The sequence below is a fragment of the Cryptotermes secundus genome, unplaced genomic scaffold, assembly GCF_002891405.2.
Source record: "Cryptotermes secundus unplaced genomic scaffold, Csec_1.0 scaffold572, whole genome shotgun sequence".
Classification (NCBI taxonomy): Eukaryota; Metazoa; Arthropoda; class Insecta; order Blattodea; family Kalotermitidae; genus Cryptotermes; species Cryptotermes secundus.
The window spans coordinates 1,017,939-1,036,596 of NW_019725849.1; the positions used below are offsets into that span (position 1 = coordinate 1,017,939).

Sequence of the window (18,658 nt, forward strand, 5' to 3'; positions counted from 1 at the left end):
ATGCTTATTGTAATATACCAATGTCAGAAACGTTTACACCGAGTCAAGCCTCTGCCATCTGTGAGTTCAAACACTTGGTACACTTGGGAAGGGGGGTACCAATATTAATATTGAAAAAGGGAAGTACTAGGCCAATAAAGGTTAAGAAGTCCTAATTGTGAAGATGAGGAGGTAAGTGCTACTGAACACTAGCAAATCAAATCTGACAACAATGTAATCGCAAAGTGATGGTCAGAAGAACAATAAATGTGAGAAAAAGCTTAGCAAAGTGGGAGGAGGGGTGATAATGCAATCTCTAGTTAATCTAGCACTGAACAATTACCTTCATAACAGAGGAATCTGAATTGGATGTTTGGCCTCCTGAAAAGTGTTTTGCCAGTTCTTTAACAGATGGCAGCACAACTGGCACATCTGAATCCAATTCCAGATCAGATGATACAGTGCTACAGTCACTTGGGGTCATGTAGCTTGAATTACTCCACTCCACTCCCTCAATGACCTTGTTTCTTGCACCCTGTATGTTTCTCCTGGAAGGTTTACTTTCCAATTCAGAGCTTCCTCTGTTCTGAGTATTACTAATAAGCTGGTTCTTTTGTGGCCGGGCATCAGGAAGCTTCCCTGTTGTTGCTGACTCCAGAGAACCACTGTGTTGCAACTTCTCTGTTGTTGCTGAATCCAGAGAACCAGTATGTTGCAACTTTCCTGTTGCCGCTGACTCTGCAGAACCACTGTGGTGAAACTTTCCTGTTGCTGCTGACTCTGCAGAACCACTATGTTGAAACTTTCCTGTTGCTGCTGACTCTGCAGAACCACTGTGTTGAAACTTTCCTGTTGCTGCTGACTCTGCAGAACTACTGTATTGCAACTTCCCTGTTCCCACTGACTCTACAGAACTACTGTGTTGCAACTTTCTTAGCCACTGTTGTTCTGACTGATCAATTTCTTTCTGCCATTTTGCAATCTCACTCTCAACATGACTGTGTGACTGGAAAATGTGCAAACAAAAACCACGTGTAAGATATGTTTCCAAAGCAGTGAACATTCACATTGTGTTCTTTTGGATTATGACACCATCTAGTTTGGTATATTGGTAAAGCTGATGCAAGCGACTCATAAATGCCATTCCATTCTATTTTATGTCAGTTTATACCCATCTACCAGAATACACAGTGTCACAACACAGAACATCACAAAATAAAACCTATGATTCATTATTACACTCGTATTATTTAATACTACTATTTGAACTGCAGATGTTATATAGCATACAATGAGATGGAAAGATGATCTCTTATTCACTTCTACATAATGTCTTGTTGATAATGAGGAAAAAACTGCTTACTTGCCATCCAGTAAGACTGATTTGATATTTCCCCCTTTTCATGACGATAACTGATAATACTTTGGACATAATTATAATGAGCTTATGCATTACAAAGGACTTTTCAACACAGCATAAAATGAGATTAAGTGACCTGTGTAATTACATAACATTATAAATTATTCAAACAAATTTCATTCCACTACTTCCAACAAAGTACAATGTTCAGGACAGGACACACACTTGACACACAGAGGAATGAGATACGTGACTGATTGTGATGAATAATTCTTGAATTGCTGTTCAAATGGGATTTCAGCAACAGCCAAAGGAGGTCTGAATGTTAAAAGACTGTGCTTCACATGTTGTACAGAAGACCTGTAGTCAAGGCAAAACCCTGGCCTTTTGAAACGTTCCTGTTTGTTGCAACAGGACTAAAGAGAAGGAATGCAATGCAAGATAGTAACTTCCTGAAGAATTTGAGGGTACATGGAGCATCATTACTTGGAGCCATACCAGGAAAATAATTTACAATGTGCACATTTTATTAAATGGGACTTAGAATAGAGACCTTTTTTTCTTTTTTTTCAAAATAAATGCCAAAGCCAGTTGATAAAGCAACAGGCATTACTCAAGACAATGAGCACAGGATTCTGTGGGAGGAAGAAAAGAATGACACAGGTGGCACCTCATTCAACATGCCAGCCCCCCTCAAAAAAAATTTGGAAACAAAACAGAAACAGGAAAGCATAAATCTGATAAATGTGCAATTTGTAGGGCAATTAGTGAATTTCATGTCACTGAGGATCAACATCTAACAAAGAGTGTTATTTTCATCTCTGAAGAATAAATCAAACTTCAAAAGAAATATGAGGGCTCTGTGTTCTGTCACTCATAAACCAAATACATGTTCTGGAAATGAGGTTATCCTATTGGAGAATATTAACATATATAGGCAGCAGAGGAAGCCAATAATTTGGAGTGATGAGGTGTACATACATGTTTCTCACACATAATACAGCCATTTCTAATTGTAAACAATCTATAATTTCTTGCCCTGAAAGGTGGATGGGGGGGTACATGGGCCAGTAGGTAAACAGACACACAGAATAATTGTGATACTAAAAGAATATAATTTACATTCCTTATTATTTGTTAGGAGCATCTTACTTTGTGCTAAACTATGGTTTCTGAGGGGGGGGGGGCATGCACTGTATCAAATATTTTAGGGGTGCTCACACTTTCCCTTGTCTCTGCTCCAACACTCCTGTATCTAGATGCTGAGCAGAGGATAATATTAATTATAATGTAAAGTTGGGGGTTGTATTTAACTGGCTCAGAAGGTCCAACAGTAGGTTCATGTGAAAATTGTGTTACAGTTTCAGTTTCCATAACAACAGGGAATTCTTGACAAGTGGGACAACTACCAACCAATGATCCCTCCAAGCTGCAAGTGTATCAGGCTGAGCACAGCCTATCACATTCCCATGCACGTTTATTGGGTTAGTATACAGTCAATTTGAATTAATAAAAATAAAACCGAAAAAAGTAAACTACAATTTTTTGTTATTTTAGGGAGCTTATACATTTTATGTCTGTTAAGGACATTTTTTGAAAATGGTCCTCATCATCCTGGTGGCCCCTACTGCTGATCAGAAAACAACGTGGTTTGTATGCTTGCTTCCCTGGCTTACAGAGAACGTTGCTACCCACTACTCAAGATTGAGCATGTACCATGGGGTTAGTTAAGTCATCACTTGGTATAACAGTGTCTGACTTTAGTTTCTGGGGTTTAACTGCTCACTATATGTTGATGCTGTTCCAGTGTTTTGATGTACACTGCACTTTCAGTCTTCAGGGTGAGTGTGCACAGAATTTTGGGCACTGCAGAATGCTGCTATGCAATGTGAAGGGACTCCCTCATGAAAGGAAAGGTTTGAAGTTAAAATATGACCTGGACTTTGATCAGATTGCATGCATCTTCATGACTAAAGTACTGGAGGACTCTTATTGCTACTGACGATTTAGGGATGGTAAGCATGGATGTTTCTCAGAATCAATGCTGTTTCTGAGTGCAGTGGAATGTTCTGCTACTGCTGACCACTGACATATACATGTCATGGTTCCAAAACAGAGGCGAATATGGAAAGAAAAAAGAACCTGACATACATTTTCAGTTACAATGGATCTTCCCAACAACCTCTGAGTATTGTACTAGAGCTTTCAGTTTCCCTGTTTAGGGATGAATGGCAAATAAGTTAACTAGAACATATTTGGAAGAAAGCAACCATTACATAATTGGGGTGATATCTTTGAGATCATTAAGAATCTCATTCAGGATAGGCGGTGTCCTGACCGAGATTTAAACCGTGCATCTCTGGAATACAAGTCTAGAATGTTAATACTACACTAGTCTGCTCAATTAGCAATGCTGTCTGTTCTTCCTGGGTTATAACAGATGTAAACCTTATGGTCTCACTAAGGCATACACCCAGACTTACTATTCCTGCATCATTATGGAAGCCATCAAAACAAAGGAACATCACCCCAAAACTTTAACCATGAAGGCAGGTACAAAGTGAGCAATGCCTTGTTTGACCTCTTTTCTTCCAATCACTTCTTCCCAATAAATAGCATCATGCTCCACAAAAAACATTCATACCCAATGAGAGACCTGCATATCAACTGATCTCCATTTTCCAACTCGCATTCACCCTGAAGATGTCAACTGCAATATTCGCTGAAAGGTTGGAATAGGTTCTACGTATGACACAACCAATCCACCACAACCAAAGCTAAACATCAGACACACACTGTGAAAACCCGAGGACAACAATTAGGACAGCAATATTGGAAATAGGGTTAGGGACATGTCAGGTCCCCCCAGTTCTGAGTTACATCATCTGATGGCATCCATACCTCAGTGACTTCCTTGGCACCATTTGTCTCTGCCTTCACGATCTGCTCTGTGTCCATCTGCTGGATCATAAAGCTGGCACATTTCTGGAACATGCAGAAACTCATTGGGATGATCATCGCAAAGTCACAATCCTACAGTGCTAACGCAAAGTGTCTAGTATCACAGCAGCATGTATGTTTTGCCAGGTGCACAGGTCACTGATCAGATGATAACTGGACTTGCTCAGACCACAGAATGTTTGAATGTACTTTCATAATCACACATTTAAGTACTGTCATAGGATGACCCTACATGACATACTATTATCGTGTGGCCACAGAGAGACATTCAATGGATTGTGCAGATAATGGCACTAAGGCTTCCCAATTTCTGCCTACTGTTAGATTCCCCTCAGCCCTCCTCTCACTCAAAGTGCTGTTACTAGCAAAGGTTATCACATTATTACCACTACCAACATTCATGTGAACAGAATGGCTAGACAACTGGAGAATATAAGGAGCATGCTGGAAGAGGAAATGCAACATCTGGAGGAAGATATGGAGGGTGAATTCATGGGGCTTCTTTCTGTGGCCTCAGTAGAGTAGAAGAGTTTTATGACATGTCATGTTATAAATATTCATCAGTTGCCAACATCACACCATATTCAATGCTACTGCTATGTTGTTGTGATCCATGTTACAGAGATTAACTAGTTTAAATTGATCACAGTTCTCTTGCACTTAGGGATGAATGACATCTATATTTCAAACAGTGGTGAGTTCCTGTGAACATGGTAATGAACATGTAAGTCCTGCAAAATGTGGAATTGTTGACTAGCTCAGCAACTATTAGTTGTTGAAGAAAAGACTCTGCTCTATGGAGTCACATGAGTTCATAAAATATACAATTTTTTCTGTTGTGGGCCAATTTATAAAAATATATCAGTCATATTTAAGCCTAAAGTATAGAAGGTGGAGTTATTAAACTATGATGAACTCAGAGAAAATTTCTGTGACAATTTTTGTGTAGGAACCAATACTACATTTCACAGAAATCTATTCAGTGATTTTTAGAGATGAAATGTGAAGACAGATGACATGCACTGTCAAACAGAGTTCTATCTTCTGTGATACAGCACTGTGTAGTCCCAGAAGATATTCCCCACTGAGAGAACCACCAGTCCAGAAGAAATATATTTCATTAGTTTTGTGCAGTGAATGAATATAACTGTTTTAAAAGTGTACTACATGTTGAGAATTATGGGATTTGATGCCATGCAGTCTGTTAGATGGTTCTCAATATGTTTGAGGAATGTGATGTCTCATTATCCTCACGTGACTCACTCATACCCTGAAGACTGAGACAGCAGGTTCATACAAAATACTGGTACTTATTTACCTGACAACATGTCATAAGGCACAAGACATCACTCTGGGATCCTCAAATTCAGCATGTTGTACACACATCAAAATTCTTAACTAGAAGATCATGACACATTGTTGCAACACAGTTCACAACAGACAAGGCCAACATGACAGTCCAACAGTGTATCTCTGAAAGCTTCTGTAGATGATAATTTTAATGTGGTAATAATCATGTGCTATTATGTTAGAAAACTCTTTATCTTAACCAAAGAGTGCATTTGTATTGTGATGTGGATAACAGATTTTATCAAAACATTACCAGGCAATGGCTAGGTAAACACCCTGCAATATGCACACGCAACAATAGGACAAATGTCATAGCTGGTTGCTAGGAAGCAGTCAGCATGCCAATGGACTGGTGAGATAGCAAACATGTGATTGTGATTCTGTGTGATCCGTGCAGTTGAGAGAATTGGCCTGGAGAGTTGAAGTCAGCCATGGGAAGTTTGTAGTGGAAGAAGAATTAGAAGTCAGCGTGTGAAGACTATGTGTGCTGTAGTACAGTGATATTGAGACTTTTATAGCTCCCGTGTAAAATCCATTGACAGGCAACGGATAGTGAATACATGGTCAAGGCTTAGCCACTGTTGAGACCTATTACCTAGCAATGACTAGTACAAGGGGTATAGAAGACTTTATTTGTGTGTTATAATTACAGTAATCTTGAGAGTGTTATAATTAATTGTAGTTATAACTGATGAATATCCAATAAATCGATTTGCCCATTCAATCCCACATCTATAGTGACTAATACATGTGAAAGTATGTTTCACGTGGTTCTCAATGTAAACAGCAATTATTTCATTATGCATTTAATGAATGGCACTTGCAGCGGAAATGACAGTTCTCTGTAATGTAGGAACCAAACCATTAGTCAGTGTTTTGATGACTCTGTCTTCAGGTTTCAACATACTAATCCACACCCTGTTGGCAGATGCCACAAAGCACTATGCGACACTAAAGCCCTCTGAGACATGGTGCCACACTGTGACGTGACATACCACACTTGTGACATGGCACACTACAAATCTAATGATGCATCCAAGTTCGTGATGTGCCATCTGGGAATATCTAACATTCCACTTTTCAACATAGCACATTACAATACTGTGATGCGTCATATTTTGCAGCATGGCACACTGCAGTGCTGTGACACTTAACACTTTGTGATGTGGTACATTACAGTATGCTGCCACGTAACACTTTGCAACATGGCACACTGCAGTGCTGTGACACTTAAAAGTTTGTGACATGGTACATTGCAGTATGCTGCCACGTAACACTTTGCAACATGGCACATAATAATATTGTGAGATAGCACACTGCAATGTCATGACATGTAACACTTTATGACAGGATACATTATATTACTGTGATGAACTTGTATATAAGGAACAACATACTCTAGATGTTAGTGTGCACATTATACTTTAAGTCAATTACTACCACTCCCAAAAAACTACTACTTGCAAAAGACAAGGTAACCAGGGTAATTAGAACCCCTGCTACTATGACATTGTTTGAAACAATGGTACTTGTACCGAAAGAATGAGACCCTAGGCCAGCTGGAACCATGCATGCATCATCATCATCACAGTGTGATGCATAAAAGATAAAGGCTGAAATGAGTTACACCAAGTAGAGTATGGTATTCTGAGTTGTAGTGCTGTGTAATTTCGAAAAATCCTTACATTTTTAGAGAAACATATTTCCTACATCTCCAGGGTTGAAAAGTAAGCCAGCTAAGAAACCAAGCAGAAGCATGTGGCAAGCTCAGTTTAGCTTGCTCCCTCCTTCTGAGCTTTCCTGCTTGGACTACTTTTCGACCTTGAAGATAGAGTCAGTATGTTCCACTGAAATGTCAGCCCCTCCCGGAAGTACATGGTGTTACAACCCAGAAGGCCATACCCTTCATAGTCAATGGTGTGAGAACCTCCAATCCAACAGAGTTAGACCAAGTTTTTAGCTTTAATATACTTCAAGAATTTCAGCTCCATGCTTAATTATCCACAGTGGCACCACTACCAAATTATCTTTACTGTTTGTTAGACAGTCTCATTACTTAGTACACAAACATGCTGAATTACATTGCAACTAAAATGTCACTAACAAAATGAATACAGTCACAAGTTATACCCATGACAAACAACTTATGCTTCAACAGTCATTGTCACTGTGTAAGCAGCAAGTAATTACATATTTTATTTTAAACATAAATTCAACTAAAAGTAATTTAAAAAGTTTACATTTCTATGTAAACTCCACTCAACCGTTTCTTTCCTCTGAACTTCTGAACAGTCTGCATCTCCCCCATGTCTTTTCCAACTCAGAGCTCAAAACCACTGTTTCACTTCTCATATCACCACTGGAGGTGACACTGTGCCATTAAACTTTTAAAACACAAAGAAACTATATATATCACCGCCTTCAACACTAATTTTGTCCACATGGTGAATTTACATGCTTCATACGATTCTCATAACAAACAGCATTATCTAGTTGGCCTCTGTAATGGAGACACTGTGTGTTCTCTGTGTGGTACAAAATTATTTTACATATATATTATTTAGATGAACTTCAGGCATCTTGGCATTCACCATGGAAGGACTCAGGAAAACTTCAGTTATAACGGGAGGTACATGGACGACAGTCAAATGGGGAGGTTCATAAAGTGCATTACTGCAGAAGTGACCTATTTTGTAAACTAAAAAGCATAGTAACATCTCTGAAAAAGCAACAGTCCAGAGCAACTTGTGAGCAGCACATTGTGAGAATGCAAAATTATAAGGTGCTGCTTTTAAGTTATCACATGGACACAGCTCTCACATCATCAGTTCATAACAGTTTACAAGCTGCTCATCAGTCTTGAGCCCCTTTCATCTGAAGTCATTAACAACTTGATGTACGAACATTCAATTAACAGATTTAAACATTAACCCTTTTACAAACAGTGGTAACTTATGTATAAACTGCTTTAGTACTAAAAATTTTTGCATTTTACCCACATAGGCTATTTATGTGTTTTGTATAACTATCACAATAATCACTGGGTGCTTCCCAAAATAGCACTAACCAGCTGGTTTTAGCAATGGAGACAGTGTGTTTACTGTAAGGCAGGAAATTCATTTGTATATATTATCTAGATTATGATTTTCGGCACACAGGTCATATGCACTGCTCCAGTTGGTATTTTAACGTCTGAAATAGTATGCTCACATCCAAAAATATGTCTCAATGCTTTCTATTTCATTAAAAAATTATGAAAAATCTTGCCAAAAAAGTGCTTACTATCTACCCTTGTAAAAGAGAACTTACATCCACAGTGCTCATGCTGAAACCAATTCAGAGTGGATGTTTCCTGTTTATTTTAGAAATAAATTCACTGAATTTTTATAATTTTGGTATCCAATGTAATATTAAAACTAAGGAATGTTTTATAACCTCACAGATCCATTTTCTACTTGTGTGCTTCATATATCTGATTACTGCAGGGCAGATATTTGTATTGTGATACTGACAAATATATTTTTATAATGTGGCCTGTGAGTAGGTACCTATGGTACAATACAGCCTCTCACTGGTTGATGTTGGATGGCCCTGATTTAGGTAAACCTCATGTTTCAGAGGATTAAATTATTTTCAATGAATAATACAATAAATGTTTGAAAGCTGAATGTATTATGTGAACACAAGACAAACATGGACACATCAAACAAGAAACAAATATTATACATTCATGCAAACACATCATCAGCAAAGCAAGACAAGAACAGGGCAATCTCTAAACTGTTGCCAAATAAAGGTGTTTCAACATATGGTTCATAGCTTTTTACAAAACTGTATATTGGTATCATAGACATGGTAATGAAATTAATAACCTGATACTCCTGAGGCCAAATTAGAATTCTTTATGTCAAGCAAAACCCTTTCTTCACATAGTCTGTACAAGCCTGAAGCATGCATCTGTCTGATGAAATATGTTGAACTCTAGAATTTTATCTCAGTCTGTGTCATGTCCATTTTGTTGGTGACAATGTTACAACTACAAGCCAAAACCAGCTCAGTGTTTACTTACCAACTGCAGATAACAAAACACTACCATGCTGCAACCGACATAAAGATAGCTGCTGTGGGATCAAGATGTCTTGTGAATCAGTACTCAATCCAATTCAAGAAACAGTCTTTACAGAGTGAAGTAACATAGACTAATTTGAAAAGAACTGGGCTCATTTCAGTATCCTTATGAACCCAGTGGTTGGGGTAAAACCCTGAGATTGTGACAGCAGAGATATAAAAAAAGAAACAAAGTTTATACAGGTCAGAAATAAGATAACTAATTTGTGTGCATCATGTCTCTAATGAATGTGCAGACATTGGTACACATATGTACATTCGGTAACTACACTTTAATTAGCACATATTTTCATTCTTGGCTTTTCGAGACACACATGCACCGTGTAAACCCAGTTTGTCACTACAGTCTTTGCATTTTCAATTTACAAATAAATAAGAAATTCAGGAAATGTACATATAGTGTAACAATTATTGTATATTTTATCTATTACATTTAGTTACCTTGAAAACCATAAGACTTAATAGAAAAAAATGTATAGGACATAAAATATGTGCTTCATTTTCTCTACAATTTATGTTTAAAACATTTTTTCCCTCCAACAAATATTTAAGAACACATGCATAAAAACTCATGTACAGAGTGTTTCGCTAAGGCGGAAACATGCTTCTTGTGATAATGCAGTGGAAATTTATTGTGTGACCATAGAGGGGACAGTGCAAAGTGTTTCAATGCCTGCAGCACTGACTCTCTTTGCTTAAACAGAATTTCATATTAATTGTTGTAAAAAGGCTGCTCACAGTGCTTAAACAAGTTTGAATCACATTTTCATTCTGAAGTTCTTAAGTCAATGATTCACCATGCACATGCAGTACACCAGCTTTTTAATATTCATAGAGCAGCACACCAATATGACTACTAAGATAATGCCTCATTTATGAACAGCAGCTGGAGATCCACAACACATTCTGTGGAAACAACTTGCAACGATAACTCCTGCTGCATAAGCTGGCGGTTCAAGCTCATGCACGGTCATTTTATACAGACTAGTCTCGTGGCTGTGAATGCAGGCTCCAATGAAACACAACTTTTTTATGTTAAGAATCCAAAAAATTTGCCAGGATCGATCTCTGATGTTGCCTGAATGTTTCAGACTTTTTATTCAGTTACCACATTCTTCCTGGATTGTTTCTTCTTGTCACCAACTGAACCAATAGTTCACCACTGTTTGGTAAGCTTCGTTACGCCCTATTCTGCAGGAACTCATTCTTGTGGTTATTTAGGGAGGATGGTTCAAATGTGCTTTCTGTGAGATGTGACGAAGAAAATTTACAGTTAAATCATATACTCAATGCAAGAATTACAGAATCAGAACTCAAGCAGAACTTTCACATGCTACCATACTAATCACACTGTTGCCACATGATAGTGACAACACAAAGAGTTTGGGTCAGAAATGTATTTGGTACAATCTCCTCTTATTTGTAACTGTTCACAGGACCTCACAATCATTTTCTATTAGCCACTTGACTCCTTGGTTCTCCATCGTTGCAGACTCTGCTGGTACTCACCAGCAAATTCATCCTCAGTTCCAGGTTCTGTGGGACTTATGACCACATACTTTATAGAGCCCTGCAGTTGACTGCCTAGGCAATGTTGCCTCAGATATGTCCCCTCTCCCATCGTTGCACATGTGTTCGCTGCTGGTGATATGTGTTTACCATAATAATACCTAGCAATGGACATCCTTGTGATATTACTGCAATTCTAACACTTTGATGCTACTGGATTTCAGACACTGTTTCTTGACTGTGAAATGTGTCACCTTTATATTGGGAAGTTGCTTACCAATCACAGACAAAACATTTGACTGAATTCATTGATATACACCCATCACACAAAACAATGGGTAATAACACTTAACATCACACTCGCATTTTTATTTCCACTATATATTTTGGTTCTACTGACACATCTTCAGGTAGACTATCAACGCGTAACTTCCAATCATAAGTGCTAGTTTTGCAGTAGGTTAATTGATACTATCTAGTGTTGGATCCATCACTGAATTTATAATATACTGAGAGTGTTATATATTTGATGATTGTAAGATAACAGCCGAAGTAGAAAAATAGTTTTGTAGTTGTCTTGCTTACTGATTTGGTAAAAGCAGAATTTTTCCACAGTATTTATGTTATGTCCTTTATTTATACTGTTTAAACTCTTCAACTGGACATTTTAGAGGACCCATCTTAAAAATATGTGGGGCATAACTAGATTTGGTTCTATTGGATCCAATCTGAGAGAGAGGCTCTCGATTGTGCAACATGAAAAGAAGAGTAAAAGGTTTTGATCAACACTTTCCAGCTTGTCATATACAACACCACCACCTTGTTACTCAGTTTAGTACTGCTAAGAACAAGAAATACATTTCCGAAGTGCGCAGAACTACCTCTTAAAATTTCATACAGTAGCATAAAACAACAAAGAAGTTATGCAAATTTTAAAATGTTATATTACCCCCACACACTTAGGGCAGTAGATCAGAAACACCTGGAAAGCTTCAAAATGTGGTGCTGAGAAGGATGGAGAACATCAGTTGGACCGATTATGTGAGAAATGAAGAAGTGTTATTTAGAGTCAGTGAGCAGAGGAATATCCTACACGAAATAAGAAAACGGAAGGCTAATTGGATTGGTCATATCGTACGCAGTAACTGCCTTCTAAAAGAAGTTATTGAAGGAAAGATTAAGGGGCGGATAGAAGTGACCAGAAGACAAGGAAGATGTAAGAAGATGCTGGATGACCTTGGGGACAGAAGAGGATATTCTCATTTGATGAAGAAAGCTCTAGATCGCATTAAGTGGAGGAAATGTTTTGGAAGAGACTGTGGACCTGTCATCTTGACAGATTACTGATGAATGAATGAATTACCCCCACCCAAAAAAACTGCTCTTTACACTTTATTGAAGCTCTTTATTATGATTTGGTTTAATTTTAATTTTTTTAGGATATATTGCTTGCCCCTGAGGATTTATTTGTAATTAATTTCTACTGTTTATTTTCTGTGGACATGGGGTACATACTCATCCTGCTCATTAAAACATTTTCTGCCAATTTCTTGCCATAAAGATGGCATTATTTGTTTGGAATGTTTATCTCTCTGTAGTGTGACAGACCAAACATTGCTCTGATAGTTAGTTCTCACGTGTAATGTATGATGACAGTAGACTGCCTTCATTTGTCTAGACCTGGTATAAGGCTTGTAATAAGACAGTTACAGAGTGCGGTATATTGTAAGTATATTTTGGAAAGGACTGCTGAAGTAAGAGCTCAAATTGCTAGTTCTTCAGTTTGCTGATATTGCTGATCATTATTTTGGAAGTAATTCTTGGATTTATAATCTATATTAATATAATTATTCCTTTTTTTAGTTGGTGTTTGGTTATAATTGGTTAGAATGTAATTAATTATGTCAGAATAACAAACTACTACAAATGTAGCATTGTGTATTGATTATCACGTCAGAGTTGCCCCACAGAATACATCAGGCAGAATTACACTGAAGGAACAAATACATGTAAAAAGACATACCATAACCAACTCTAGCTTCAGAGCATATTTTGGACACAGGCTCTTCTTATGGTCCACTTGAAAATACACTTCAAATTTTACACAAAATAAATAAAGGTAATAACATAGATACTTCCACATTCTGCAATTACAAACTCAGAAAATAAGACATACAACTGAGAAATATATATGCTGATAAAAACAATCAAACTTTTAATGTAATTCTGAACCCGGCCAATCAGCCTACATAGCTCCATTTATCATAAACCTTCCACAGAAACATCAGCCATTCATATATCATCCAATCAAGACACAAAGCGATCCAGAACATCCACAGCCATTAAGCTGTCATTTATTATTCAACTAAATGTGTAACAAATGGATAGTTCGACACATTATGTTCTATTTTCGATTTGCATTCTATAATTTCAAATATATGTAAAAAAACACAGCCCTCCAGCCCTGCCACAGAAACAGATGATTCAATGATACACTGTGTACCTAGCAGAAGTCCCACTATTCTACAAAATACACCCAAAGATTAGCAGTAAAGCAATTAAGGTACTGAGTATGCAGGACACACCAAAATGAATTCCTATAAAACATCACCATAATGCCACAGATTCTTCAAATTTCATCGGTTTTCCGTTTTAAAACTTGTAAGGATTTGAAGAAATATTACTCTTTTTCACCTCTTTACACACAAACAAAGTCATTTAATAATTATGTTCCTCCAATTCGCTACAGAAACTTCAATTGTAAGCTTCTTTCCTACATGAATTCTGATGTTATAATCATCAAATACATGAAGACTCTCACTAATATGCTTAGCAATAGATCCAACACTTGACTATATCAATTAACCCATATTAAAAGCAGCTATTACCCTTATGGGCTGTCCTCCAGCTGATGGTGCATTAGAAATGAGACATGTAGCGGCAATAAAACAAAACCAACAAGGTGCAAGTTATAACAAATTCTTTTGTGCGATGTGTGCATACCGATAAAGTCTGTCAGATTATACACAGATAGGATGCAACTGACAAAAACAAAGGTACACAAAAAAATACTGCATGCTCTGTTCCCAATGTTGTTACAATTTCTTGCTGGTAATGTCAATATGTAGAAAATATTGAGTGAAGAAAATTCTCATGCCATTACGAAGTGTGAAAGAAATGGTGTGATGTTCTGTAAATTATTTTATTCAGAACTTCGGAATCAAAATGAGTTGCAAAACTCATTTACACACTGTGAGGTGTGCTTGAAAGCAGAAGGAGATTATTTCTAGAAGTTCTTATATAATATGGTAAGTCTCTGTTGCTTTCTTACTGTAATCAGTAATGTGGCCATGCTGAAAGCTGTTGCTTCCTCTGTGGTCATGCAATGAATTACTACTGGAATTTTATCTCAAGCATCACATTTCCATCCCAATGGGAGTTACTGTATTTCTGACTTAACCAAAACTGGATGTATAGACAAATTTCAGTGGAAGTCCTCAATATGAAATATGACGAAAATCTTGTCAGTGTTTATAAAGTTACATGCCAAATGATGACAAGACAGACAAATAACAGGGGCACTTCAATACTTTTCATTGTGACTGTGGCAAAAGAAAAAATGGATCAACAATGCTTGCTGCAGCCATGCTAACAGACACAACTCTTAATAATGGAAAGGCACGTGAAATTTTTACTACAGGAATCATATGATAAAGCCTCAAGATTATGATAAATCAGATCTTACATAGCTAGTTTAATTATGTTTGTTTAAATTATAAAAATGTAATAAGGGCCTGACTGAAGGCAGGAAATCTCATGAATTAGAGAAGTAACTAACTTTTCTACATTGTCAATTCTAATGAATGCCAAATAACTCAAAAGCTTAATTTCTTCCAGTCCCTCTCCTCAGAAGAGAAGCAGCAATTTAAGTTGAAAAATACTGTCTCCGAGTACCCACCATTAAAACTTTCCATTCAGGTGTCTGATTTTCATAAATCTCTATGGAACAGTCATGATTCTGAATGTCAACCATGATGTGTTCTGGCACAATACCGGTGGCAGTAATGTAAGTTTTTGGCACATGAACAGAAACAGAAATGATAAGAGGAAATAAAGAAACAAGAAACTGATCTTAAATTTTCTGATAAGCCATTGTAACTTGACACATTACATTTCTATATTATAGGATTCATAACATATTTCATGTGGTGCATTCGGTAGCGTAGTTGGTTGAGGCATTATGCTACAAGCCGGAAGGTCGCGGGTTGAAGCCCCGATGAGGTCATTAGATTTTTTTCAATTGACCTAATCATTCCAGTTGCAATATGGCCCTGGGGTTGACTGAGCCTCTAACAGAAATAAGTAACAGGAATTAATTAAATAATTTTCCTGGGGAGTAAAGCGCAGTCGGCGCATAAGGCTGACAACCTTATCACCATCTTTCAGCCTATTGCCTAGATAATGTAGGACCCTCAATGTCTCACAACCCTACGTGCCTTCATGGCCTGTTACAGGGACAGCTTTACTTTTATTACATATTTCATGTACAAAATACTGACATGAAAACAGAAAAATTGTCTGAGGTTATGTATGCCAAAGATATGAAAATCAGTTTAAGTCTAGAAGGGAGCATGTTACTTGGGCTGTAACAAGATGAACATGTGTGTGATGTTGTGCAACCCAGCCAATGGACCTCACAGTCCGTGCCTGTCTACAAACTCTATATATCTGTCTGTGACACTCTGCAACTCCTGAACAGTTTAATGGATTCTGAATGACATATTACTAAGGCCCGATGTTAAAAAATGATTACAATTAATACTTTGCTGGACATTATGCATCATCTTGTCTATTCTAAAAAACAGTCTAATTTCTATCAAAAAANTTGAACATTAGCACATATTCCATTTTCTTTATTTACTTTACTGAAGTATGTTCCTAGCTTCAGAATTATATACTGGAAGTTAGTACTCCTCTTTAACCCTTTGCAGCCCAATGGTACCTATATCTGCCACCCCCTTTAACATTAAAAGTTTTGAATTTTGCCCACACAATGTACTGATGTGTTTCATATGATTCTCAGTATAAATAGTGATTATTTCCTAAAACATTTATTAATTTATTTGTTCTTAAAGACTACTGTCAGCAGCTTAGAATACAAAGCATAAACAAAATTGGAAGATGAGCAAATCATAAATTGGAAAGGACTTGGTAGGAAATGGTCTTGGCCAGACTGACATAGTATCCTGCTATTCACCTGGAGAGACTCAGAAAAACCATGAAAAACCTCAGGCGGGATTGTCAGTCTCTGAGCTGAGATTTGAAACCAGGCACTCCCTGAATGCAAGTCAAAGTGTTACTGCTTGAGCTTCGATAAACAGGATTAACTGGTCTTTTTAGAGCACAAGAGACACTATTTGCTTTATCCATGAGGTAGGTACTTGAGTTCCAAATATTATTTGGATGTCTTCATTCAGTTAATACAACAAATATTTATACACCATTTATTTTCATTAAAATTATTCACTGAAATCAACAAACTGTCACCTGTCATGATACAATTTAATCTTAAAAATTACAGTTATGAGCCACAAACTATGGGAATCTTCTGTTAATACTCTTCAATAAAATATGCACCATAATATTTGCAAGGAAGGAAACTTTCATTAATTACATTTCTACACTCATCTTCTTAAGCATATACCATATTTAAAAACGTTTATGCTTAAAGTTATAGTAGATATGAGAGAAATATTTTACATGCAAAGTACAAAGTTAGAGTTTAATGCACCATATCTGAAAAATTTTGGCAGGAACTGAGTTCCAATAATGTTTACATTTATATCATTAGATATTCACTAGATCTAGAAATATTTCATACAGAATTCAGCAGCCAGATCTTTATGCCATGCACATATTCATGCTTATGCATTCGGTTACACTCTTTTGTTTACATCTTAGTACTACTGCAAGATGGCAACAGATACACAAATTCTAAAATTATTATGGGCCTGTAATTTTAAAGGACAACCACAAGGAATGCCTTCCCACTAGGGTATTTCATTATTATACTTTCACAGGGCACCAAATACATTAATGCATTTTGCTTTTCAATTGTGACATTTTCTGAATTACGAATTAGAAACAAAGCTTTCTGAAAACATAATTTTTTAAAGAGGTAGAGAGAATGAACAGCTACATAGTTTTACCATGCATTAATTTATTTACAATTTATTTTACAATGCTTTCAGTAGCTCAAGCTATACAGAGTCAAATGATTGGATGAATAATGAATTGGAAAGGATACAGAAGGAAGAGGTCATGGCCAAATTTGAGGTAGTATCCCAACATTTGCCTGGAGGGACTGAGAAAAACTACAAAAAAAACCTTAGTCAGAAAAGCTGGTCTCCAGGATAAGATCTGAACCCTGAACCTTCCAAATACAAGCAAGACTGGTAACCACTTGACCATGAAGTTTGGTCTGGCCATGCACAAAGAATGGGTAGAAAAGTGATACTAAAAAGGGCATTAGAATTAAAGTGTGAAGGAAAGGTGCCTTTGGGATGATGCAGTTCAAGAGGGTTGGGCCACGTGCTGAAGATATCAAGATGGGAGGAAAGAGATGGCAAGAAATTGTAAACATTTGAGACCTTTCACTCACAGGCCCACAGAGAAATGGCAATTATGCTAGGACAGGGAGGAAGAGGGACACTAACATGAAGCTAGAGGAATGACAGACATATGTTGACCCATGGACGAGATACAACACTCAAGGCGAAGAAGATGTGTGAGTGGCAAAGGGGAGTAGAAGGGAAGCAGAGGGTGAGGGATAGAAAGCAATGCTCATAATGTTCGTGATCCCCAATAGGCCAGTAGATTGTAGATTGTAGATTTCTGAGCAGCCCAGTAAGCTCACTTGTCTGTGTTTCATTTCCAATATATAAATTTTGGAGAAACAATATGAAGTTGCTTTGAAATTAAAAAATATCAGAAGACACAAGTGAGTTCCAGGCAACAAGACAGCAGCTGATCTGAAGGAACTGGAAAGTTTGACATGTGACTGAATTCTAGGCAATGTCTGCAGTAAACGAATTTATTCCAAGAATTTGTTCACAGAGTTTCATGCAGCCAATGTCAGGCAAACATTTGTTAAACTTTGCCAATGTGGCAGCCATGAATAACCTTTTCATTGCATTAAACAGATATGTGATGAGTACTGATGCAGTTTTAAGGAATATGACAGATCAACAGTAGCACTGACATGCCCAAGTGCTTCTGGAAAACAGTGAAATGGTTAAGAACATGGTGACATCTTCAGGCAGACAGTAGAAAAGGCCAGAAGCACAGGCCTTTATTTGTGATCAGATGACA

The 18,658-nt window shown here is 37.2% G+C and overlaps 1 protein-coding gene across 10 annotated transcripts in view; it reads right to left on the reverse strand.

Annotated features, from left to right (window-relative positions):
• The window catches only part of LOC111863758, a 119,187-nt gene that overhangs the window by 6,952 nt on the left and 93,577 nt on the right, over positions 1–18,658 (reverse strand). For 9 of the 10 annotated variants that reach the window (XM_023850389.2, XM_023850388.2, XM_023850384.2 and 6 more), the window contains 3 exons: positions 13,311–13,367; positions 4,241–4,324; positions 323–985 (listed from right to left, as the gene is read on the reverse strand). In XM_023850389.2, coding sequence (XP_023706157.1) covers positions 323–985; positions 4,241–4,324; positions 13,311–13,367 — 804 coding nt within the window. The remainder of the gene's footprint in view (positions 1–322; positions 986–4,240; positions 4,325–13,310; positions 13,368–18,658) is intronic. The other variant, XM_023850386.2, reaches the window with a different exon arrangement.